General features: G+C 40.5%; 1 protein-coding gene across 1 annotated transcript in view; it reads right to left on the bottom strand.

Moving 5' to 3' along the window:
* The window catches only part of ppp1r37 (protein phosphatase 1, regulatory subunit 37), a 57,257-nt gene that overhangs the window by 9,971 nt on the left and 21,153 nt on the right, over positions 1-26,133 (bottom strand). Inside the window, exons 2-8 of the mRNA XM_049575623.1 lie at positions 23,389-23,486; positions 13,245-13,290; positions 13,016-13,116; positions 7,602-7,721; positions 2,444-2,594; positions 2,156-2,311; positions 491-603 (exon numbers count right to left, since the gene is read on the bottom strand). Coding sequence (XP_049431580.1) covers positions 491-603; positions 2,156-2,311; positions 2,444-2,594; positions 7,602-7,721; positions 13,016-13,116; positions 13,245-13,290; positions 23,389-23,486 — 785 coding nt within the window. The remainder of the gene's footprint in view (positions 1-490; positions 604-2,155; positions 2,312-2,443; positions 2,595-7,601; positions 7,722-13,015; positions 13,117-13,244; positions 13,291-23,388; positions 23,487-26,133) is intronic.

Below are 26,133 nucleotides of genomic sequence, written 5' to 3'. Positions count from 1 at the left end.
AGCCTATGAGGAGATGTCCAGTGAAATCAGACGTCATGACACCGATCTACACGGCACATTAATCTCTCACCTTCATACTTGTCACTTGCAAGTTTACAAAAGAAACTGAGCGCCAGTTTCTCTGGTGAAATGCAAATATGAGTCATTCATCCAACAATGAAACAGCTGTTAACCTTGTTTGTTTTAAACAAGATCATTCAAACACTAAGGAGGTTAAAAAGCTGCATGAGCAAATTCTATGTTCAAATCTTGTCTTTTATCAGATAATTTTCTTTCTCTCTTTAAATACGGACCAATATGAGGAGAAAAGAGGTAGAACAGCCAAGATCTATTTTGATCGCATCTCTAATAGAGTAATGAGGAGAAAATTAGATTCTCCCTGCCTTAGCTGTCACAGACACACACAGCCACTGTTTTCCTCTAAAAACCAATGATAAGAGTGTGTGAGTAGATTTATTGTCCCACAGTGTGTATGTATGTGTGTGTGTACCAGTGCAGCAGCGAGGTAGCCCATGCCATTGTGTGTGAGCTGGTTGTTCCATAGCACCAAAGTGACGAGGCCTTTCCTCTGCTCTTTTAGTCCTTCACACACGTAGGCCAGGCCTGTGACGACAAACAGAGACAGACGGAGTTAGTGCATCTGTATTTAACTTAAAAATATCATAATTTTTAACCAAACGACATGTGAACTAAAATAAAAAGTCTAATTTGAGGTGATGTGGTGCATCAGCAGCAGCTTGTTCTCTGAGCTATACTAGTAGAAAGAGGACCTCATTTACTGTGCACAGTGAAGTGTGATTTTACACAAGAAAAAAAATTTATATGGATGAATTTATCCTAAAACACAACACTGATGAGCCTCAGCAACACTATATAAAGGCATAATAATGACAAAATGACATCCTCTGTATTTCTCTCTGAAAGTTCTTAGTGTAAAAATGAAAAAGTATAATAAGTGTAGATAAAAAATACTGATGTATTGGTGGAAAGCAAAGCAAGAAACACACATTTTACACCAGGACTCATGTTATCTTTAGCTCATTAGTCAGTCTTTTATTCTGACCTCTAAACAGGCCACATCATTATGTGAAATCCAAATAAATAGCACTATATTGTATCATGTAGTGACAATTTTATGTAAAACAAAAAAAAGGGGGCCATTCTTTAATGGACTGTTGTTTCCTTCCGAGCCTGAGCTGTAAACATATTCAGAAATTCAATGAAACCAAATTATTTGTCATATTCTGGAGTGAGCAGATAATCAAACTGCTGCTTCTCTATAAACACAACAGTTCTCTGCTGCTGCTGGTAAATACAAAGGCCCATATGTACACTAGTATTTAATGAGCCTTTTTTTTTTTTTTGCTGCGATGACCTAATTTCCCCACAAAGACCAATAAGCTCATCTTATCTACACTGTTTCCCATACATTGATTTATTAGTGGTGGTCTACCACACTACTAACGTAGACCGCCATCAACTGATCATCTAATTTTCTTTTATTTACTATTTAAAATCTGATAGCCGATAAAATAAATACATTGAAAAATGTGCTACTATGGCTCTGATGCAGTCGCCTCTCTCTGTCTGCAGTCATCACGCTGTAGCCTCGCTCAATCTCCCACCCAAAGCTCTACCTAACTGGTTACACGTCACAAGTATAAGCTTATCAAAACTGAAGGCTGCCGTGCCACAGGTGAACATAGATAGGTGCTGCTCCTGTGAGAGGAAGTGGAGCTGTGTGTTGCAGGTAAGACAGCAGATATTACAGAGGTTTTGACAAACATCATAATCCTCTATGCTGAAGTATTAATAGTATAGTATAGTATTAGTAACAGTAGTTAATGGATGTAACCTCAGTTGTATGAGAATTGCAAGGAGGTGAAGAGAGAGTAAGACCGCATCCCGAGGAAAAGTTTGTAGGTCAAACACTTCACTGATAAATAAACCACAGAATTATAAAGTAACACTTGGCTTTGTGATCAAAGTGAGTTCTTGTATTGCATCAACACTGATCTGAGTCTGTGAAAAGATATCGAGGTGCAGGCACAATAAACAAATCTTTTTACCAAAACAGTCCCACCTTGAGAAAACACACAAGACTTTAAAACAAATATGCTGCCGTATGTGTTAGGGCTCTATCACGGCTGTGTACCAGAGTCTAGGATGTGGTTGTTGCGCAGGTCCAGGATCTGAATGTTGTAGTTGAACTTTAGCAAGTTGCCAAGCTGAGCTGAGTCCTGGAGGCCGTTGAGCTTGTTGTCTGCCAGGTACAACTCCCGCAGGTTCATATTCATCTTCAGAGCCGTGGCTGTCCAGGAAAATAAATTATAAAGGAACATGAGGGAGGAAGAAAAACAGAATTCCACAGACAGAGGACTAAATTCAGGCATTGTGATTCTCTGATGCTGTAGGCCGGCTGAAAGTGTTCTACCCATCTTACCCAGTAACATGAGCGGTCTGCCAGACAGACCAGCATTCTCCAGGTGGAGGACTGCCAAGCTGCCGCTGATCCTGAGTGCTCGTGCTACAAAGGGAGCCGAGTGGTCGAGCAGAGGAGTGTTACGTGCATCAAGGTACTGTAGAGAGCTCGTCTGAGGAGGAAACACCAACAGAGATATAATTAATTTGGTGTGCAGAGATCAAAGTGCACACAACCTAATCGGAAATCACAACAGCGTGTAAAATAATGTCCCCATTATCGTGATTTAAGAAAACAAAAACATCTGGTTCTTATGTGCCATAATATGATGCAGTTATAAAGGTCAGAGAGTATACTATACAAGTTTAATATGAGTGTTGAGATTAGGGATGGGCATGAGTACTCGAGTACTCGTTTTGAACGTCAGTATTCGTTACACATATTGAGATTCGAGTACTCGCATTTCATTGTGAATATGAATATGAATATGGTTTAAAAGGCTAGTTGAAGCCTGTTAAGTCTGTCTGAGTAGATGATCTTCTCTGTAGCGTGACTCGCCTCTCCCTGGCACCTGTGTGGACTTGTTAATTGTCTTAAACTGAAATGAATATATTCATCTCTTAAATTAATCAGGCCTAAATTCAAAGTTATGGTTAATTTGTGAAAATTGTGTGATATTAGGCCGATTTTGTTATCTGTTGAACATGTAGGCTATTCACTGACGGCTCATGCTGTGTTGCCTCTCGATAGCCGTGTCTGGAGTTTATTGCAATATTGCGCAAAATGCAGTGACTTTAAAATGGAACATTTTTATGTTAACATTGAATGTACTGTTGAATAGGCTAATTGAAGCCTGGCTGTTCAATAAACAAGCTTGAAATTGCACTTGAGTTCTGTTGTTGGCCTAAATGTGACCCTATTCTAATGCGGGTTTGTTTTTTTTGGTTTTTTTTGCGAGTACTCGAGTACTCGTCAATAATGTAATGAGAGTACTTGAATATGGAGATTACTTAGAATGCCCATCCCTAGTTGAGATGAAGTCGTCTTGTGGACTTTATGCAATTAAGTATGCAACAGATAACCTGTAACATCTGGCAACACACACATAAACACACATTTTCCATGGATCATTATTCCCAATTCTGTAACCTCTCATTATGATGATGAACACCAGCGAAGAGCTTCATCAGACAAACACAAAACATTACCCTCAAATGAACAAACATGAATAACAAAGATGATGTGTATGCACACTGTCACCTAGATAACGGCACTTCAGTTTTGTTTTCCATCTGCTTAATCCAAGGTCTCAACTCAGGCATTCAAGGACACGCACTTGTCAAAGCATTAGCGCGTGACAATCTATTGAGCTTCACTGAAATGAGCTACTGCGACTCTTTATTGACAAGCTACGACACAAACAATCTCCAAGCTGGTGTCTCCAGACAGCTCTTCATTAATCATCAGACACTCAGTGACTGTAGACGAGGGAATGCCTTTTGGGACAAACACTGATCAGATGAGAATTAGCTTCTCACACAGTGATAGTTGTGATTACAATGCGACCGCAGTGCTCGTACATTTGTGTCAACAGTTATTATTAGTATCTGTGATTAAGAATTTGTTGTTTTTCCCTCTTGAAGTAATGAACCGAATCTTTGAAAAAACAAATAAACAGGCCACAATATTAATAATAAAGACTGAAAGGTAATTTGTGGTTTGAGGAACAGATTAGTGTTGTTCACTGTGGTACAATGATGGAATACATCACAGTCACCTTCACACAAGACAATAATATCCACAAAGGCTGCAATCTGGTAACCTGATACACAAATAAAACTGATTGATTTTTCATTAATTGTGAATTCACCACAAGTGGTTCAGGGTTGTTTTTTTGCATGCATTCATCTGACACTTCATCTCACGTATTAAAGAAGCTCTTTAAGACATTCAGAGAAGGGATATTCCTAATGACTTATTTCCCTGCTGTTGAAACAATGTTTAAAACTTTGATTAGTCTACTCTGAAAATAAGAAAACACTCAGAAAACAGCCAAAATTGAGCACCCTATAAGGTTAAACACTGTTCAAGAAAATATTGTGTATACTACATTGTTTTATTTTTTAAAGATATTTTTTGGGTGTTTTAGCCTTTAATTGATAGGACAGCTTAAGCGTGAAGGGGGGAGAGAGAGAGAGAGGGAAGGACATGCAGCAAAGGGCCACAGGCTGGAGTCGAAGCCGGGCCGCTGCGGCAACAGCTTTGTACATGGGGCGCCTGCTCTACAACTAAGCCACCGATGCCTTGTGTATACCACATTAACAACATTTTTCAATAACCAACTCGTATTTTAGATGCTAGTGAAATATGTTGTGCTTTTCACAGTGTATTATGAACATTGCACATTATCCTAAAATACATGACAACTGACTATTTTTTACTGCCTGAATCATCTCCATTCAAAAACAGACACACTCATGCTGTAACTCTCTCACGAGTGTGCACGCAAACTGACATCCATACACCTATATCGCTGTGCTCCACAGCACCTCTCGTTTAGCGCCACACTTCTGTGACTATGCCATCATCATTATCAGCAGTAACCATCATGTGAATGTAGTGCAGAGTGGCAGCGATTAGCTAGCCAGTGAGCAACAGGCACACAGACGCACATGCACGAATATGCACATGCAGCTAGATCATCTACCACAACAACGGACAGAGACGCTCAGATTATAACACACAGATAAGTAGCGTGTCTTTTTTCCTCTGCCCAGGAAGCCATTACTCCTCTCAGTCTTTACATGGCAAATAGCTGTTTGCTACTATATTAATGCTCTGACTGTCGTATACATAACCTTTAAATGAATATACAGTATACAGGGTATATGCAGGAATCCTGAGGTTAATTTCAATACCTTTTAAAGACTTTTTTAAGACCTTCCAAAAAAACCTTAAGACCTCATCGCCACTTCAAGCTGTCGTTAGCAGCAACACATCTTTAACTTACTAAACAGTTTGCAATTAAATCTACGGAGCACAAACATACAACAGAACTCAGATAAGATGAAAAGGAATAAAGCTTGAAAAAATAAATTAAACCAAAGGCAGGTTTATTAAAATACACCTTAGGTCATAACAAGTAACACAGCTCTACAGCTCAACATCAGCTATTCAAGGACAACTTGCTGAAAACAACAACCTTATGGCTAGCCCCCTGCATGTGGGATTTAGGGCTGATCTAAAAAAAAATTCAAAGCTTCAAAGCTTCGTTCGATGGCACGGGATTTGATTGTGAAAAAAATAAATAAAAATAAAACGGGGGGACGGACGGACGGACACCTTGAACGCAACACTAATCATGCTGTCCGTTTACGGTTGTTTTTTTCCCCTTTAACCATATGTAAACTCAAAGAACGAGAAGCAATGTCTGTTAGGCATTTAAGATTTCATGTTCCAGTTCCAGTTTGTGTTTTTAATTGAATAACTGTTTTTGGTTGGTTATTAAAAAAGAAAACATCTTCGACAAGGAAATAGAAAGCCAAACGTGCAATGAATGGAGACCTATTATCCTCCTTGAACACAGACGACTAAATTCTTTCAACAACGTGACTCAAAATAATGATAAAATAGATTTTATTGATGTAAAATAATATGCTGATGGTGACATCTTCCACTGGTCCGCTGCGCTCTGAGTCTGGTGTCAGTGACACATGCTGCTCTGATTCGCGCATCTGTCAAATAAAAAATTAAACACTACTTATCAGCAACCAGAAGTGCTTTTTTATTTGTGAATATTTTTATCATAATTCTAGGTTTGCAAGAAACTACCCTTTCGCCATAATTTTTAAGTTATTAACTTTTTTGGACTTTTTTTTTTTTTTTTTGCTCAGCCCCCGTGTACTTTTTAAGACCCTGTGGACACCCTGGTATAGAATGGTAAAAAACAAATGTATGAAAAGTGCTTGTGTGGAGTCAATCAACCGTTCCTTCACATGCTTTTTTTTTTTTGACGTATATTCATGTTTGCCTACATGACCCATTTGTATGCTTCACAGTAATAAGGGCTGACTGACATCAAAGTGCACTGTAAAGGGCACCGGCAAGATTTTGGAAGAGCAAGCGAGAAAAGGCCAACCCTTATGTCTGAGTGCTGACAGAAAACAGCAGCGCTGCATGACACAAATCCAACCAGAGAATAAAAAAAGAAAGAAAGAAAGAAAAAAAAACTGCGGCTAGATCGATCTTCCCCCCTGGGCATGGAGCTACTGTTACTGAAGTGGAGGAAGAGACTTGATGTCGGTAGTATTTGAGACCAAACATCCTCTTTTCTGGCCAAACAAAAAGGCAAAGCGTGAAATATTTGGCTTTCCTGCTGTAGACGACAAACACTCAGAGCAGTGTAATCCATCACACTGCTGTTTTAATTCACAAATAATAACTTATTTAGTCCATACTCACTGCTCCGTCTGCAGAGAGAAAATCTCTTTCTCCCAATAATCCTGTTTATCACAATTCAGCCTGTAATCTCCCTAATACTGCATTATTATTTACTGTATATACTGGTGCTGCACTGTGGAACAGCCATCGAGTTGACAATAACAAGGACTTCTAGAGCTTCATGCCTCTAATGGCACTATTTCTCTTTTCTCTATTTGCTGTTTTACTGTTTTAATGAAACAAGGCACATCTCTATATGTGTACAGCTCTTTACATTTAATGCGATTTACTCAACTTAATACTGCTTTCTGTTTTTATTGTATCTGTACTTATTGTGCAATTTTGTTCTCCTGTATACTGATTATTGCTTTGGAGTGAATGACAATAAATTAAACGTTGAACCTAGAGGTCAGGTGAGGTCTTATTTATGTTTATGACATTTTTATTCAGCTGTAAATCTGTTTTTCTTGTATTTAGGTGTATTTGTGTGGACATTTGTTCAATGGATTAGTGTGCAGTGATGTAGTTTCGTATTTAAGAATGTATTATTCAGTGTTTTATGTCTGTCTTTTAATAATCTTGGGACCATTTTGGAAAAAAAAGTTCTCACTTAAACATGCTATTCTTCGCACTGGAGTGTTTTCTTGACCCATAAATGAATCAAATCCTTTCCTATTCACATCCTGGTGTTTTTCCGCACAGACGAGGCTTTCCACTGTAGCGGAAGATGATTTCTCACCTTCCTCATCATGTGAGCGGCGGCCTGCCATCCTCGTGTGCCAATGTGCTTGTTGAAGGAGATGTTGAGATGTGTGGCTGACTCATAGTACTCGATCATGTCAAACAGAGCTGATGCACCCTGAGAAGCACAGACAGAGAAGAGGAGAAACACATTAACCATCATGTCATTTCAGATTAAAATCCAACAGTTTCACACAAATCTCACAGTCGGTCATGGAGTCACAACCGTGAAAGAGATGTTACATGACAGAAACTGGAGTAGCTGTAGTTGCCACAATTACAGTCCCACAGTATAGGTGAGACATGTTGAGGTGATTCCAACCAATTCCAGTAACTTTACAATGAGATATATATATATATATATATATATATATATATATATACACACACACACACACACACAGTACAGGCCAAAAGTTTGGACACACCTTCTCATTCAATGCGTTTTCTTTATTTTCATGACTGTTTACATTGTAGATTCTCACTGAAGGCATCAAAACTATGAATGAACACATGTGGAGTTATGTACTTAACAAAAAAAGGTGAAATAACTGAACATGTTTTATATTCTAGTTTCTTCAAAATAGCCACCCTTTGCTCTGATTACTGCTTTGCACACTCTTGGCATTCTCTCCATGAGCTTCAAGAGGTAGTCACCTGAAATGGTTTTCCAACAGTCTTGAAGGAGTTCCCAGAGGTGTTTAGCACTTGTTGGCCCCTTTGCCTTCACTCTGCGGTCCAGCTCACCCCAAACCATCTCGATTGGGTTCAGGTCCGGTGACGGCGGTTGGAACCAAAGATCTGAAATTTGGACTCATCAGACCAAAGCACAGATTTCCACTGGTCTAATGTCCATTCCTTGTGTTTCTTGGCCCAAACAAATCTCTTCTGCTTGTTGCCTCTCCTTAGCAGTGGTTTCCTAGCAGCTATTTGACCATGAAGGCCTGATTCAGTCTCCTCTTAACAGTTGTTCTAGAGATGGGTCTGCTGCTAGAACTCTGTGTGGCATTCATCTGGTCTCTGATCTGAGCTGCTGTTAACTTGCGATTTCTGAGGCTGGTGACTCGGATGAACTTATCCTCAGAAGCAGAGGTGACTCTTGGTCTTCCTTTCCTGGGTCGGTCCTCATGTGTGCCAGTTTCGTTGTAGCGCTTGATGGTTTTTGCACCTCCACTTGGGGACACATTTAAAGTTTTTGCAATTTTCCGGACTGACTGACCTTCATTTCTTAAAGTAATGATGGCCACTCGTTTTTCTTTAGTTAGCTGATTGGTTCTTGCCATAATATGAATTTTAACAGTTGTCCAATAGGGCTGTCGGCTGTGTATTAACCTGACTTCTGCACAACACAACTGATGGTCCCAACCCCATTGATAAAGCAAGAAATTCCACTAATTAACCCTGATAAGGCACACCTGTGAAGTGGAAACCATTTCAGGTGACTACCTCTTGAAGCTCATGGAGAGAATGCCAAGAGTGTGCAAAGCAGTAATCAGAGCAAAGGGTGGCTATTTTGAAGAAACTAGAATATAAAACATGTTTTCAGTTATTTCACCTTTTTTTGTTAAGTACATAACTCCACGTGTTCATTCATAGTTCTGATGCCTTCAGTGAGAATCTACAATGTAAATAGTCATGAAAATAAAGAAAACGCATTGAATGAGAAGGTGTGTCCAAACTTTTGGCCTGTACTGTATATATATATATATATATATATATATATATATATATATATATATATATATATATTTAAAAAAAAAAGAGACATTTAAGATGCATCAAAAGCTTTGCATATTCGCTTGAGAATGGTTGATTTAATGTCAAACAAGTAATCAGTCGGCATTATTGACTAATCAATTCAGCTGTGAAGAGATAAATGAAAAAGAACACCATCCATTACAGGCTGGAAAATTGTGCAAACCCATCAGTGCATCAAAATCAAAGGGCATGAAACTGTGTTTGTTTAAGGAGCAGATGAGGGACAGATGTGAAATGTCAGGTGATGCAGCTGAGTGCACTCATGTGATCAGTGTTTTAATCTCATTTTGGTTTTTGTGGTGCCGGGGGAGGTGCATTTCTTTCATCTATCACTGACATACTGACTGAGCACAGATATTGATGACAGTGGAGTGGAGGTTTTCACAGCAAAATGAGCTACTGGGTAACTAGTCCCTCGTGTTTTTCACTCAGCAGCATTTAAAAGCAAACTTCAACACCGTCAGAATCATCATCCAGCGGTGAATTTGCTCCTTTGTGCAGCCAGTTGCAGGATGTGACCAGCAGATTAAAATGTGAGAATGAGCGTTTGAGTTTATCCTCCGCCGAGACTGATGAGAAGTAACAAAATCAGACAGACTGCTGCATAAAATCTCCTAACCTTTTCCCCCTTTGTGTGTGTATACTGGGAGACATTACTGAGTATACACAAGTGTGTTTATCTACAGGGCGGGGGAAGATGAGTCACATACAGCCCAATAAAAGCCAGCCTGTATTAGTGCTCCCCATGCCTGCTCCTCCCCACGCTTCTTAAAACATCTCTCCAAAACTATTTTCTCTCCTTTCATCCTCCCATAACATTCCCAGCAAGACGACGCTACCCAGGCTCTACCAAATCCAGCTATCTACTGTATGTCTCTCACTCCCCATTCAATTCCTTCTATATCCCTCATCCTTCCCTCCACCAGCAACACTTCCTCAGTATTTTCTCCTTTCAGCCTTTCATTTCATCTGAGCCCAGGCGAGACACTTGTCTCAGACTGAGATGCTGCTCTTCGGTGACTCAGTCACTGACTCATTCAACTACTTCATTCATATTTCCGGGGCAGTGCTCCACATCGGGTGAAAAAAGTGCATATGTCACTCTGCATTGGTTTGGATTATGTGGAGCTCTGGAGTGTGTGTATGTGTGTGTGTGTGTGTATTCTCTAACATGACGATCTGTTAAAAAAGTATATGTATTAAGCTGTTCATCAGTGTAACTGCTTGCATTTTGTTCTGTGTATAAATACGAACCTGGCTACCTGAAATATAACTCATTCATTATGAAACCATATTCCACTGACTACGTTTGCATGCACACTAATTTTCCATTATAATTCCAAACATGACAATATTACCAATTTGATAAGAGTCCTGTAGACAGCATATTCATTTTAGATATTCCAAATTAGGCCTATTTTCAATTATAGCATTTCCCTATTAATGGGATATTATTCAGGTTTTAAGAGTATACATTGGACATGCATGTAGCACATTCCCAATATGTGCCTCTACTGGGGTTTTTACCACAGTTTACAAACACACAGCCTCTTGCCTGTATATGGTCAGCTCTGTGTTTTGTACAAAAACCCACTGAGATGAGATGCATGCCCAGAAGGAAAGCCCATATTTCTAGTTGACAGAAGAAACATACTTTGGATATCTACAGGTTTTTGGATGTGCACAAATATTGTAATGCCAACCTTTTCAAGAAGGTGGTTGAATTAATGAAAGAGGGAAGCTGTGTTCTCACAGTCGAACAAGTCTGCATCGATGGAAATCTTTCAAAAAATCTTATTTTGATGCCAAAACACTGGTTCCAGCTGTTCCACTTTTCCATATTTTGACATGAGAAATGACATGTGCAGGGCTGCATGTTGATGGGAATATAAGTGGCATATTCATTTTCATTAGCCATGTAAACGGCTTAAAATGTTGTCCATTTCAAAATAAGAGCAAAAACATTTAAATTTTGTGCATGTAAATGTAGACATCGGCATGTGATACTTAACTTCTCCCTTCCTAACTTCTCCCAACTGTAGAAAGACATGATAAAAAGCGTCATATGATGACAGCATTATTGTTAATTTGGCATACAAACTTTACATGTTGGATTTTGTCGCCTCAACAATACAATATGCTAGGCAGGGGGAGGCTCATGGCTGTAGATCCCCTGTCTGACACCCGTGACTCCCCCCTTACAAAAAATATTTTTGTAATGTTCTTTCGGTTATGCTGCACTCTTCATCTGCTGGCCTTGTGGTGTCTCCCTGGTAGAGCAGGGCTGCTACTGTGACACACATTGTGAGGTTTTTATTCTCACTTCTGTTTTATATGCGACAGTTTCATTTGCACGACTGTATCTTATTTGCACTACCTATACCACAGTTTTTATTGCACTTTTAATTATTATCTCCTGGGCCAGTGCAACCTTAAGGAGCTTTTATTCTTTTAGCCTTACCTGTTATGACAAAGTTGAGGTTTTTATTTCGCCCAGTTGTCTTGATTGTACAATCATATTATTCAAATTGCCATTCTTGCTGTACTACACGGTTGTCTACTGTGGGTCTTGACTGTACATGATGGTTGTATCTGCTATGCAGCTATGTCGCACTACGTGCCCAAAATATATTTCCCGTTTGGGACAATAAAGGTTCTTATCTTAACTTGCTACCTTCTTTCACTGGTTAGCCGTGCTATTTCAGTGGAAGAAGACTGTGGGAATGAGAGGCGCACAGTTTCAAAAATTAAGATTTCTCAGTGAAGCATATCCGCCGAATTTAACAGTGATTCATGTTTACTCTGCAACTCCACCAGTTTCTCCTCCTATCCCACAGAACGAGACAACTGAGATTTGTTCACGTTCCTGCGCCTCCCCAGAGTCTGCTTCACGTTTACTTGTATCCGATTTATTACTACTTGTTCGATGAAGCTGTTATTCACTATTTGCATGAGCCAAGACTTTCGATGATATTGTAGGTTTGATTTTTATCGGAACTGCAAGATGAGAAAAAATACTGACGGCTGAGGTAAAACTGATGATTTTCTTCCGATACTGGAAATTTGCCTGCAACAGTGAAATCGCATGAAAAGTTGTTTGGTCTGATGCCAGCATTAATTGTGTGTGCTACAAAAACAGCAAGAGATTGGGGTCTGAATCAATTCTGCGGCTTAAGGGTGAAAGTACTGACACAGCTTTGCCAGACAGAAATAAAATAATGAGCAGTGATTAAAGTGGCCCTTCCTACCCCTGAGATTCGGATCCTGTGTGACTTTGGCTAAAAGCAGAGAGTGTGCCTGTGTGTAATACAGTATATTTGGGGCTCTGTGTGAAAGGAAGTGGTCAAGACTTGCGTCCCTCTGCTCCACGCTGCAGCACTGTCTCTATATGTGCGTGTCTACAGCCCAAATGTCCCTAATGGTGTTTACACAAGTGGACATCTGGAGTAATCAGAAAACCCATGACAAACACTCCACATCCTGCCAGTCCAGTGAGAGTGAAAAAGAGGATCAGAGTGTGACTGATGGCAGAGAGTGACAGTGAAAAACAAAGACAGGCAGGCATGAACTAGGATGAAAGACGGAGGTATGCTAACTGCACTGAGAGAGCTGAACGTTGAGACAGAGACAGATTTAACATCATGATTCTCTTACATCTTCATCCAGGTTGGTTTGCTCCAGGTCTACCACCTTAAACTGGACCCTCTTCAAAATCTCTTCCAGAGACTCGCAGGCTTTGTAGTCCAGCTTTTCACCTAAAAACACATGTTGATAGAGTTTTTAACATTTGAAACAACAGATCTCCCAATATATGACAAAGTCTGTTGGATTTTCACATGTTGATGTCACAGCATGACTGTCAGGCTGTTGTTTTGGTGCTTACCTTTTAGATCTAAGCATTCATTTCGCTGAGTCAGGTCTTTCAGTTCCTACAGAGACAAAAAGAGGCAGTGTCAGTAAGAGCTGAGTTTCTGTATTCTCCCCTGGAAGCTAACTTTGCTTTTCACATGTTGAAGCTTTCTCATCACATCAGGAGGCAAATCAATCAATAAATTAGTTCTGGAGATAAAACACAGGTCTTGTGTGAACTAAGATAAACCTTTGCTGCAAAGTAAAAACATCTGCAGGACACGTTCATCTATCATACCTCTGGTGTGTCCTGCTACATAGGTGTGTGTCACTGTGCCTTTGAGTTCTGGTACCATTGGTAAAGTACTCTGCAAAGTACTGAATGTGAATACGGAGCAAGACCCAGCAATGGCAACTTTGATAGGAACACTGTATTAGATAAAGAAGGGCTCTGCCATTTCTGATAATGTTGTTACAGTGTGAATCTTTGCAGCAAGCTGTAGTGTGACCGTTAAAGCCTTTATGGCACAGATTTCCATGCGACAGCAACGCAAGTTAAAAGATGTTGGTTTATCTTAAAGGCCATTGTAGGGCCTGTGGTCTGTAGCTTATCAGCTCGGGGCCCTAAAACACCACGCCTACAGACAACAGACAATGTCTGGCCGTCAGTGAGCAACTGTCTTTCTAGTTTTTGCGGTGTGTCGTATATTGTTGGCACTGGTTGGCCTTTTTAGCGTTGGAGAGGGTGGAGCCCGTTAGTGAATTTAATCACTCAGATTGGCAGTGAGCAAACAACACAAGTCAAGAAGGCAGTGGATCAAAACAAAGTTGCTATATTAGGTAGGTTTACTTTTAGTCATTGAGTTCTTTAGCAGAAACTGTTGTGTTGTCTGCTAGCGCACAGTAAGTATCATTTGATCTTTTAACATCTGGTTGTGTTGTTAATGTGCTAATGGGCTAGCATCTTGAATCTGTCCTGTTGGTCTGGTTACCCTTTTTTGAATTGCGAATCAAGACTACCACTGCCTGCTGGTGTGGTGACTTATTTCTTTTTACATAGGCACAGAACATAGTGCTAGTTCATTACTGGCTTTAGTTTTTGTAGAGTGTTCAGTACAACGTTTTGGTTGAGGCACAGATGACCTGTGGTGACACAATAGTCGGCCTTCAGTCGTCACTAGTTATTTGATGTCAGTTTGGTGTGTCTGGGTGTCAACAGCTCCCAGCAGCTGTTTCTGCTAGTGCTATACCTCCCCCTGCAATATCTAAAATAGATCCACTGACCAAATGGTGCAATATATGTCCATATATACATTGTATTTCCTGGAGCTGCTTCACAATAAAAGCCTCCCTTCAGCTCTCTGGTGGAAAAACTGAAGCTGCAGCAGGAAATATTTGGTGTGCATCAGCAGTAACTTAACACAGCTCCAGTACAGCTGTAAAATAGGGCTTGTATCACAGATGTGCAAGAGTAAGACTAAATTACAAACCACAGAAATTCAGGTAGAAGCTACAAAACTAGTTGAATACAGTGAAAGTTTTAAAAACATCCCTATTTTAGTCAGCAGTAGAAACAACATGTTCATTTTTCTGTGCAGATCTGACTAACCCAGGCCAAAGCAAATGTGGCCTACGCGTGCCTTGATTATGTTCAACATCATTCTTAAGACCTGAGCATGTACAGTCTGTGTGTGTGTGCGTTGAAGTTGGCTTTATCCTTTATCCTGTGATGCAATCTGACATCAGAGCATCACAGATCAAAAGGTGGAAAGATGTTTAACCTCCTGCCCTGGTAAAACACCCAACCACCCACGCAAACATAAAAACATAGAGTGCTGCCCTCAAAACTATGTACCCGCAAATCCCTCTCTCTAGTTGACTGCCCAGCCCATTCAGCATGAACTCACTAACCTCTGCCCTCGTGCCGCACTGCCGTCACTTATCTCTGTGTGTGTCTGAACATACTGATGATGGTTTAGTTGTACGGAGAGTTCATGGCCTCCTGCATGACTCAACGGGTCCCAAAAACATTACAATGTTACGTGACAAATGCCACATCTGAAATACTGTATTGTCATTATATCAGCAGGAAACACCGTGACACTAAAGAACACACTGTGCCAGTTATGGAGATGATTCAGCTGGAAAACTGAGTCATTCGCTTTATTCGCATTATATAAAAAATCATAACTGAAAAATGTTCAACAGTATGTTGTCAGTATGTTCTGTTAAATGTGGTTTAATTAAAAACTTCTGGATTCTGGATGCTGGACATTATCCAGATGTGGTTGAATATGTAAACATAACCAGAGACACATTTTGGGCAATTTAACAGCAAGACAATCTTCACTTACAATTAAATGAGGCACCTGTCAGTGGGAATGATTTTATCAGTGTAAATACCTCCCCGACAGAGCTGCCAGGACCCAAAATAGTGCATGACGCATAGTGTGCCTCTGCACGAGTGGTGGTATGGGTGTGTGTTTGTGTGTGTCTGTGTGTTGTGGGTGGACTACATCAAGCTACTGATTCTCTCTCTGATCTTGTTCATTACATTCTGTGGTAACTCCTGCTGTAATGTGCCTCTATTACCCCTTTTCCACCAGAGTAAAGCGCATATATGCAGGTTTTTGAGACAGTAAATCCTGATAAACATAGCCCACTCCTTTCAAAACACAGAAAGGCAGATGGGTATGCCTTTCTGTGTTTTTTTAATTCCGGTTTGGCATGTTCGATGTCACAAATGCACCGGAAAACAAGCACGGGGTCTAGTGAAAATATTATTATTATTATTATTTTTTAAATATCTCTTACTTATTTAGTCTCTTTTTCAAACTTGGTGCCTACTTATAATGAATAATGTTTGAGCTCTGCTTGCACAAAGATGGATTAAATCAGTGGCTGACAAGACAAAGAGTTGCAAAAGTCAGTGACGGTTTGTCGGAAAAGGGGCAAAAACTGGGGTGTCCACCGGCATGTCATGTTTCCCTCGCTGCTGATCGGAGTTAAAGCCGATAAATACGTGACAACTGCAGAGTCATTTATCGCGGGAATAAATGCTGATTGCAACCATTCCCACTGAAGATGAAACCCAGATGGTAGTTGGGTTTTTTGTGCAGTGGGAAAGGGGCTCAAGTTATGAACTGTACAGCCAAAGGACGTTCTGCAAAACTAATTTTGCATTGGCCTACAGTCAATCAAAGAAATATGACATCTGGGGGTCATGTAGGAATGGACCAGTGGGGATGCATGAGAGAACCTTCCTGTGACCTTATTGCTAAGTCCAAATCCATCGGCTGGATATTTCAAAATGCGCGGCCCATGAATATGCATCTTTCAGAGGACCTGACAACAACAGGATGAATCTGCGCCTTCTCCGTAAATGAGACAGTCTGGCCTCACAGAAACCAAAATGGAGCATTCACAAGGTCCTTGGCAATGTTAAAAAATAGTTTGACATTTTGGGAAATTTGCTTTTTCACTTTCCTGCCAAGAGTTAGAAAAGAAGATTGATACCACATTCATGTCTGTCCTGAGCTATCCTGGCTCTGTCTGAGTATCAAGCTACCAGCACGTCTAAAGCTCACAAAATAACACATTTTATATAATTTCTTTCAACTGTACAAAGCCAAAGTGTTAAACATCTTTGTGCTAAGCAAACCAAAACAGTTGCTGACTCTAGCCTGTTACCTTCTGTATGGACATGAGCATGGTATTGATCCTGTCATCTGACTCCCAGTCAGAGAGCAAAACTTCTGCTTAACATGCAACACATTCAACAAACTGCTTTTTCGCAAGCTGCCTTTGGAAATGCTTCATCAGTCTGTTGACATATTTGCTCCACAAGACTTCAAAGGGTCCAGCCACTGAATTTGGGATGCTGCCTGCATAAATTGCACTCCTAATAAGAATGATAAGATGTCTGTGCTTAAATGACATAATAGAAGTAGATGTCTGTGCAGCATGTGGGTGTTGCCAAGTATTAAAGTGATGATGTACATGTGACGTGTAGCAAAAGATTCTATCCTTTATTTTACATCAATTTACAGTCTCCCTCAAAAGTAAAAAAACCTTTTACCCGATGTGCTGAGCCATTCGAGGTAGAGCAAGTTTCTGCATATTCAGAGAAATTAGCTGCGCACATGGGCTGCGTGTAAGACATTGCATAATAGGGAAACCACTTGTCACTAAGGGAATTGCTGCTGCAGAAATGTGACACAAAGCTACCAAGTGTCCAGGTCTCAAGATTCTGTTGGGAGTTACTGCGGAGGAGGCATTCAACATACAGCTTCTAAATAGTGTCCCTTATAAAACACACAACTTGCCAGAAATGTATACAACCTGTAGGGCCGCTGGCAAGCTGCCACGTGTACAGTGCAGTTGGACTTAATAAAGAAAGCATTTAGAGTGAAAACACTGTAAAAGGCTGTGCTCATCTTGCAACCCCCTCCCTCACTGGTCAGCCATTTGGTCCTACAGGCTTGTTTATGTGGCTGGTTACTGCAAGGATGACTAAGCAGAAATGAGAGGGGGCGGTAGTGGACCAAAAGACCACAGTGGCAGAAGGGGATGGAGAGAAGCCAGACATGAGTAATCATAAAAAAGCAGAATATAAAGGAGGAAAGGAGAGGAAAGGGTGGGACACCACACCACTGTGATGACCATCTCAGGTCAGTTAAGTCCCAGTGGAAATGTACCCAGACTGCATGACTAAATGAAGCTCACAGCAGCAGCTTAGCACAGTGATGTGCATTTCCACAAGTAGCTGAGATGTTAACCCAACTTCTTTCTCTCAGCTGACCAGGCGTGCTGGGATTTCTTTGCAGAGGCTCTCGAATCACAAATGTGTTTACACGAGGGGCTCGCTTCGCTTCAACATCATCATTCACACATGGAGACACACCTGTAGGTACAAATGTGCAAAGCTCCAGTGGAGAGGCCCAGTTAAGGGCTTCTATGAGGGTGTGCTGCAGCGAGTGTGCGACAGAACAAACAGGAGAAAGTGCTAATGTGGCCCTGCTGCGAATGTTAGCACTGCCAACTCCTCCGCCTGACTTGAAGGGAATGAGTTTGGTGACAGTATGTTCCCCCACAGATACAAGCAGACTGAAGCAGACAGGCACATGTATGTTTGCATATACACAGAGTATCAGAGATATCACATCAACATAAAATCCCAAATAATGACTGGGATATATTTTTACTTAAACAAAAACGAGCTCCAGCCCTTTTTAGACAGAGGCTCTAATTTCTAAAAGGCCTTTATTCTTTTGATACAGTGAAATACAAACCTATTAGTTTATTACGTTTTATCATATTGCCAGCAGTAATTCCAACTCTATGACAGTGTACCTGGGAGTGTTGTCCCCTTAGGGCTCTGGAAATACTGTCAGTCTGTGGTAAAAGCTGACATTACATGCTTGGTTTTATTGTTTAGAGGCAGGACAAATGCTGCTCCCTCTGGCCACAAAGAAACAAGAAACCTGCTCCCATTGCTTCATGAAAACTCTGCAAAACGGCCTTTTTTCTCTGATCTATCTACTATATGTTTACCCATTTTTTACCAACAAATTTCCATAACTTTTCCATGCTTTTAAGGCAAATTTTACATTCATATATTCTCTGAAATGTCTATGTAGAACGTCACATGAAAAATAATTTACCTGTCCGTTTCTTAAATAAGGAGCCAGTCCAAAAGTATGTATACCAGTACTATGAGAACTTGTGCATGCAAATGAAGCTATCTGGCTGTTGGGGAAAGTCTGACCTGCAAAAGTTGGCTTGTGTCTTGACACTACCTGTGAGAATAACGTCAGAGAGAATTAGCCACCCTTAGTGCCAATTGTGCCCATGCAGTTAGAGCTATGTTTCTGGACAAGGCACCCAAAATGGTCCCTTATTGATAGTGGATGAGCGGGAAGTGCTGCAGCTGGCAGTGGATGGTCACATTGGTCATCGCAGTAAACGCTGTTAATGGGAGTTCATTCAGCAGCAGCTTGGTGCTAAACATTAGCTACTTTAGTATGGCTAGCTAGCACTGCCTCTTCCATGTTCTAAACGTCCAATGTTTAACTACTAAGTCCACACTTTCCATGTCTTGTGTCCTGATATTTCAGAAAAACCATGTCTTATACTTGTCCAAGTGAAATCAGACATTCCAGGCATTAGGCAAATTTACATCTCGACTGAGTCAAAGCTGCATCTCAGGTCACAGTCTGACGTTAGCCACGCAGAGAACAACGTAATGTTAAATGATGTGACTGATCTGCCCAAACATTTACACCATACATACAGTATATAAACTCTAATATACAGATGTTTGTGAAGCAGATTTCATGACTTTTCCAAAGTTTTCTGGGTTTATTTTTCCTTCAAAACTTATCCAGGCCGGGAAATGGCTATTTTCAAATTTCATGACTTTTCCAGGTTTTTCACAATCTGGAAATCCATCGGTAAAAAAATAAATAAATAAATAAATAAATAAAAAATCTATCAATCACATTTTTCACGTCACTGTATCACCGTGTAGACGAATCTGATGTTTGTTAAGTCTGTAAACACAGTGATTGAACAAACATTACTATTTCTGTGTGTTTTGTAATTAGCATGGTTATCATAGATTAGCTGGGCTAACCATTAGCTGTTAACGTTAGCTGTTAACGTTAGCCATTAGCGGTGTCTGTAATAACCATAGACTGTATAAAAATAAGGTAATAACTCAATTAACGGTCCGTGAATAAAATATTTTTTTCCAGCAGATATCTTAGTTACAACATGACTGAGCTAGCAAAGCAGTTTTGTGTTGCTATGTGTGGTATTTATTCAGTTATGGGAAATCACGATGTCTAGAAAGCATCACTGGCTGCAGCTGACAGGGACAGTTAGCAAAGCTAACATCAGGATGTCATCTGTTAAAAGCCTCCCGTTGTCGGATACAACATGAAACTACTCCAGTTAGCTCAATCATGTTGTAACTAAGACATCCACTGGAAAAAAAATTTTTTTTCACGTTGATGAGACGCCGTTTTGGGTGGAGCGGTCGCTATGGACGCAGAGCTTGCTGTTTCTGTAGGTACACATTTCCTGGGGACACCTGCATATCTCAGCCACGCTCCCTCCATTGTGATTGCTAAAGTGCAGCATCGTTCAAACTCAAAGCCCCGCCCTCCCCCCCTCTGTAGTCGTCTTTCACACAGGGCTGCCGACAGATTCTACAATGTCAATTGCAAAATCTGTCTTGAGAGATTAGGTTTTTCATGACTGGTCAAACCTTGATGCATGTGCTGTCCTCTAATATCAGGATACCAGCATCATTAAAACTGGGTGATAAACAGACAGTGTTTCACTTCTGCTTGAGAAGGAGGTTAAAAAGGCCTTTATGATATCCTCTGCCCATTCATTCGCATTCCCCTTTGTGACAAAACACGTCTCTCATTCAGTAGAAAAAACTAAGAATGAGAAAACATCTGAACATATTGAAAATCGTACCACAGACCAAGCACATGCAGTGATTCACATACAAAGGCACGAGGTTGTCAGAAATATAAAAACAAACAACCCCGAGGCTTCCCCCACTGGATTTGAAGAACTGCTTATGCAGAGGGATTATGAGACACATGACTGTGCTGGCAAACCCACAAGAGAAGGCAGGAAAAAAAAAGGACACGGAACACTTGTCTGCCTGTTGGGAGTAACAACCACACTTGCTAAAAAAAGGAAAAAGGCCCACCTCTACTGGATACGATCATAGCACTTGTCCAGAGTCATGCCATAGCGCATCATGCCGTGCCCTCAAACCACATTAATAGGCTTTTGAAGTGTTCTCCTCAACAGAAGAAAAGGTTTAGGATGTAATTCTTGGAACTTAATTTTGTTCTACCTCACGAACAGGAACCTTCACAATTACAAACAACGTTTGGGTGGAGCTATCAGGACTTCCTAACTGTTCCCAGCCAGCTTGTCCAGCTCCTGTGCAGCCTCCACTAGACTAGTTTCTAATATGCTGTATAGCCTTGTGATATATGTAGTTATTGTACCCCAGCAGTTTTGAACTTGAACAGCATATACACTCCCACACTCTTGTTACAGCCTCTGCCGGCTCTTGAATCAAGAGGAAGCAATATTGCCACAACAGTCTACAGCCAAGTTATCAGTCAGTGCACTTGATGTGAGCAGCTCACCACTGTGTCTCTAGCTCCGTCAAAACAAGCTGTGTTTAATAAACAAGTGTTTATTCTCTGTATTGACTTTTGTATTGTGAGACTGGGGCACTACCTGGGGGCTGGGTCAGGCTCAGTTTACAGAAAATGTACACCCACACTCACAGAAACTTGTTTTATTTTGGAAAGACTAAGGGCAGAGGTGTTGCTTCAAATGTTCTAATTTCTTTGTTTACAGACAAATAGCTTGACATGTTAAAAACTTTATGTTTCATGATGATAGAACATATTTTCTTTATTAAATCACTACACTAACTATATAGACCTGTTCTTATGAATGTTGTAATGTATGGCCAAACAGACCGAATCACAATATTCATTTAAAATAACTTTTGGGTGGAAAACCCCTGCATCACGTACATGAAATGAAACGGCACTGAGCAAATGCTGCCTCAATTGGTTAGTTTTTAGTGTTTAAAAAAAAAAGGTGAAAATAAACATTAGGTTAAGTGTACACTATATTTAGAATATTTTCACTGATTTACCCTGGCGTCAAACAGCCCTTCGAGAGGGAACTAAAGCTGTTATCTCAAAGCCACCTGACTCCACTGACAAGACAAGACTTTTTTTTCACAGAACAATGAAGTTGCTGGTCATTGCTGCCTCGATTGGTTAGTGTGTAAGGTAAAGCAGTGAAAATATTCCAAATGTAACGTACACTTAAACTGATATTGATTTTTAGGTGGATCCTTTTAGGTGGTTTTGCTGCAGCCACTGTCCACAGCAGTAAATTGCCTAGATTTCGTGCCTGAAGATTTGGTTTATCAAAGACGCTAGCAAGGCAACACAGAACACAAAATAAGTGTGCAAAAACATCAGATAGTTCGGACCACCCTGTTTGACTATATATCTTCAAACGCTACAATTAGGGCTGAAAATAAAAATAGAAATAAACAAGTTTGCTGATTTCACATATCTGTGCAACTGAAATCAACTGCCAGTTGCCTACTGGGAAACGAGGGTTACTGCTAGCAACATCATGGTGATTCAGTCTATTGAGATTTTTACATGTTGAGGCGACATCTAACAATAATTATGTTTATCAATTAATTTGTAAATACATTTCTTGAATCACTGTCTAATCGCTTCATCTATAAAATGCCTGAAAACGCACATCAAATTTCTAAAGCCCAAGTTGATGTGTTCAAATTACTTCTTACTTGCTGACCATCAGTCTAAAATCCACATAACACACACTATAAAAAAATTACAAAATGTAAAAATTTGAGGAACAAAGTTTTTGTCATTTCTGCTAAACAATTTGCTTTTGTCTTTTTTTGAGTGGGAAGCTGTTGAGGGATCCTGTCCTTGTGACTGGTGTATCAGCAGACCTGCGGAGGTTAGCACAAACGTTTGACTACATTATTCTCTCCTGTTGAAGCTTCCGACATCAAAAAGCAGCGGCTGGCAGCTACATGACAGCAGCGTTTGCAGTGACAAGGGCTGTAGGACGGGGGGATAGGCCACATCAAATTGGAGTGAAAAGGGGTAAAAAGCAGGAGCTCAGCAGGCTCTGGGTTGTGATGGCTTTCCACTCTGCCAAGGGATTTAAGAGGAGATTATGACGTTGCACTGGAGGTGGCAAATAATGTAATATCAAGTAGAAACAGCCCTTCTCATTCATCACCTTTTCTCTGACATTGTTGTCAGCATTTCCCCATGGGGGAGATGAATATTTTCCTTTCTCAACAGCAGACATATCGAGCTACAAAACAGCCGAAACAATACAAGAGAGAGAAAATGACAAAAAGTAGTAAAAGAGCCTACATTCAGTTGCCAGTTTATTAGGTATACCTTGCTAAAACTAATGCAGTCTAATACAGCAGTACTGCATTAATCCAACCTTCATGAAGATTATACTGTTTTGTGCTGAAACTGTTTAAGACAGATGTTGGTGAGTGTTTGTGTGATGGTGCTGATATGTCTGTTATCTGTGTTTAGTGTAAAGTTCAGTCTCACCTGTATCTGTTTGAGCACTTTGGGTATGGGTTTACAGTTGAGTTTCTGACAGGCTTGTTTGTAGGAAGAGAGGATTTCCTCTACCGTCACATTCTGAGCTGTAGAAAAAAAAAAAAAAAAAAAAAAACAGAAAATGAAGAAGGTTAGGAAAGCTTTCAATGCTTTGTTTCTTTGAGGAAACAACACACGCTCACACACACACACACACACGAGAATCAGACTGAGTGGGAAAAACGGCACCAGGTACGTTCCAATGATAATGTTTTTCCCTGTATCCTTTGATATTGTCTATCTATTATATATATATACAGTACAGGCCAAAAGTTTGGACACACCTTCTCATTCAATGCGTTTTCTTTATTTTCATTACTATTTACATTGTAGATTCTCACTGAAGGCATCAAAACTATGAATGAACACATGTGGAGTTATGTACTTAACAAAAAAAGGTGAAATAACTGAAAACATGTTTTATATTCTAGTTTCTTCAAAATAGCCACCCTTTGCTCTGATTACTGCTTTGCACACTCTTGGCATTCTCTCCATGAGCTTCAAGAGGTAGTCACCTGAAATGGTTTCCACTTCACAGGTGTGCCTTATCAGGGTTAATTAGTGGAATTTCTTGCTTTATCAATGGGGTTGGGACCATCAGTTGTGTTGTGCAGAAGTCAGGTTAATACACAGCCGACAGCCCTATTGGACAACTGTTAAAATTCATATTATGGCAAGAACCAATCAGCTAACTAAAGAAAAACCAGTGGCCATCATTACTTTAAGAAATGAAGGTCAGTCAGTCCGGAAAATTGCAAAAACTTTAAATGTGTCCCCAAGTGGAGTCGCAAAAACCATCAAGCGCTACAACGAAACTGGCACACATGAGGACCGAGCCAGGAAAGGAAGACCAAGAGTCACCTCTGCTTCTGAGGATAAGTTCATCCGAGTCACCAGCCTCAGAAATCGCAAGTTAACAGCAGCTCAGATCAGAGACCAGATGAATGCCACACAGAGTTCTAGCAGCAGACCCATCTCTAGAACAACTGTTAAGAGGAGACTGCGCGAATCAGGCCTTCATGGTCAAATAGCTGCTAGGAAACCACTGCTAAGGAGAGGCAACAAACAGAAGAGATTTGTTTGGGCCAAGAAACACAAGGAATGGACATTAGACCAGTGGAAATCTGTGCTTTGGTCTGATGAGTCCAAATTTCAGATCTTTGGTTCCAACCGCCGTGTCTTTGTGAGACGCAGAAAAGGTGAACGGATGGATTCCACATGCCTGGTTCCCACTGTGAAGCATGGAGGAGGAGGTGTGATGGTGTGGGGGTGTTTTGCTGGTGACACTGTTGGGGATTTATTCAAAATTGAATGCACACTGAACCAGCATGGCTACCACAGCATCCTGCAGCGACATGCCATCCCATCCGGTTTGCGTTTAGTTGGACGATCATTTATTTTTCAACAGAACAATGACCCCAAACACACCTCCAGGCTGTGTAAGGGCTATTTGACCAAGAAGGAGAGTGATGGAGTGCTGCGGCAGATGACCTGGCCTCCACAGTCACCGGACCTGAACCCAATTGAGATGGTTTGGGGTGAGCTGGACCGCAGAGTGAAGGCAAAGGGGCCAAAAAGTGCTAAACACCTCTGGGAACTCCTTCAAGACTGTTGGAAAACCATTTCAGGTGACTACCTCTTGAAGCTCATGGAGAGAATGCCAAGAGTGTGCAAAGCAGTAATCAGAGCAAAGGGTGGCTATTTTGAAGAAACTAGAATATAAAACATGTTTTCAGTTATTTCACCTTTTTTTGTTAAGTACATAACTCCACATGTGTTCATTCATAGTTTTGATGCCTTCAGTGAGAATCTACAATGTAAATAGTCATGAAAATAAAGAAAACGCATTGAATGAGAAGGTGTGTCCAAACTTTTGGCCTGTACTGTATATATGTATAGTATATTAGAGCTGCACAGCGCCCACTTATATGCATTAAAGCTAGTAATCCAATTAAACTACATTCGACAGTTTAACTATATGACGGCTTTCTTTTGATGGTTTCTGACAATATTTTGTAGGATATGTCAGGAAGGATGGGACAGGATTTAGACAGCTTTTCTTCATCTCCAGCAACACTGAAGTTCAAACACACCACAGCTGCGATATGACCCTGAAATTCATGCAAAGTATTTTCAGTCCAAAGCGGCTCTGCTCATATGGCTCATATTACTGGTGCACATTGTCGTATCAGTAGGTAAACAAATGCTTATTTATTTTGTGTGCTCTGCAGTTGTAAGTGCAACAAATTTTAACGGTAATGTTCTGACAACAAACAAAGCATATGGAATGGACTGGGCTTCAGCAGGATCTGCCCTGATGCCAATTCTGCTTGACAGCTATGAGTCTTACAAATATAAACATCATTAAGTACAGGGCTGGAATACACTTCTTTAAAAAAATGTGAACTGTTTCTGCCTTGGGGAGCACTCTCTTGAAACAGAGGATCAGAAATTGTAACCCCCTTTAAGGGCTCCCCTACTTAAGTCAGCAAAAAGAAGGTATTGTTCTTGGTGTGTGTGTGGGTCAGCCGCTGCTGCCTTCCCAGACTGTTGCGGGGGCTAACTCCAGTCAGATGACTGGGCAACATTCAAACCCACTGTTCTGGCTGAAAGACTGCTGAGAAATGAAGTGAGGCACTTGGGGAAACAAAGATACAGAAAATAATGACAGAAACAAAGAGGAAAGACGTAAAA

The sequence above is a fragment of the Epinephelus fuscoguttatus genome, linkage group LG5 (genome assembly GCF_011397635.1).
Source record: "Epinephelus fuscoguttatus linkage group LG5, E.fuscoguttatus.final_Chr_v1".
NCBI lineage: Eukaryota > Metazoa > Chordata > Actinopteri > Perciformes > Serranidae > Epinephelus > Epinephelus fuscoguttatus.
The sequence above is the reverse complement of the archived record's forward strand: the minus strand, read 5'-3'. Positions and strand labels throughout refer to the sequence as shown.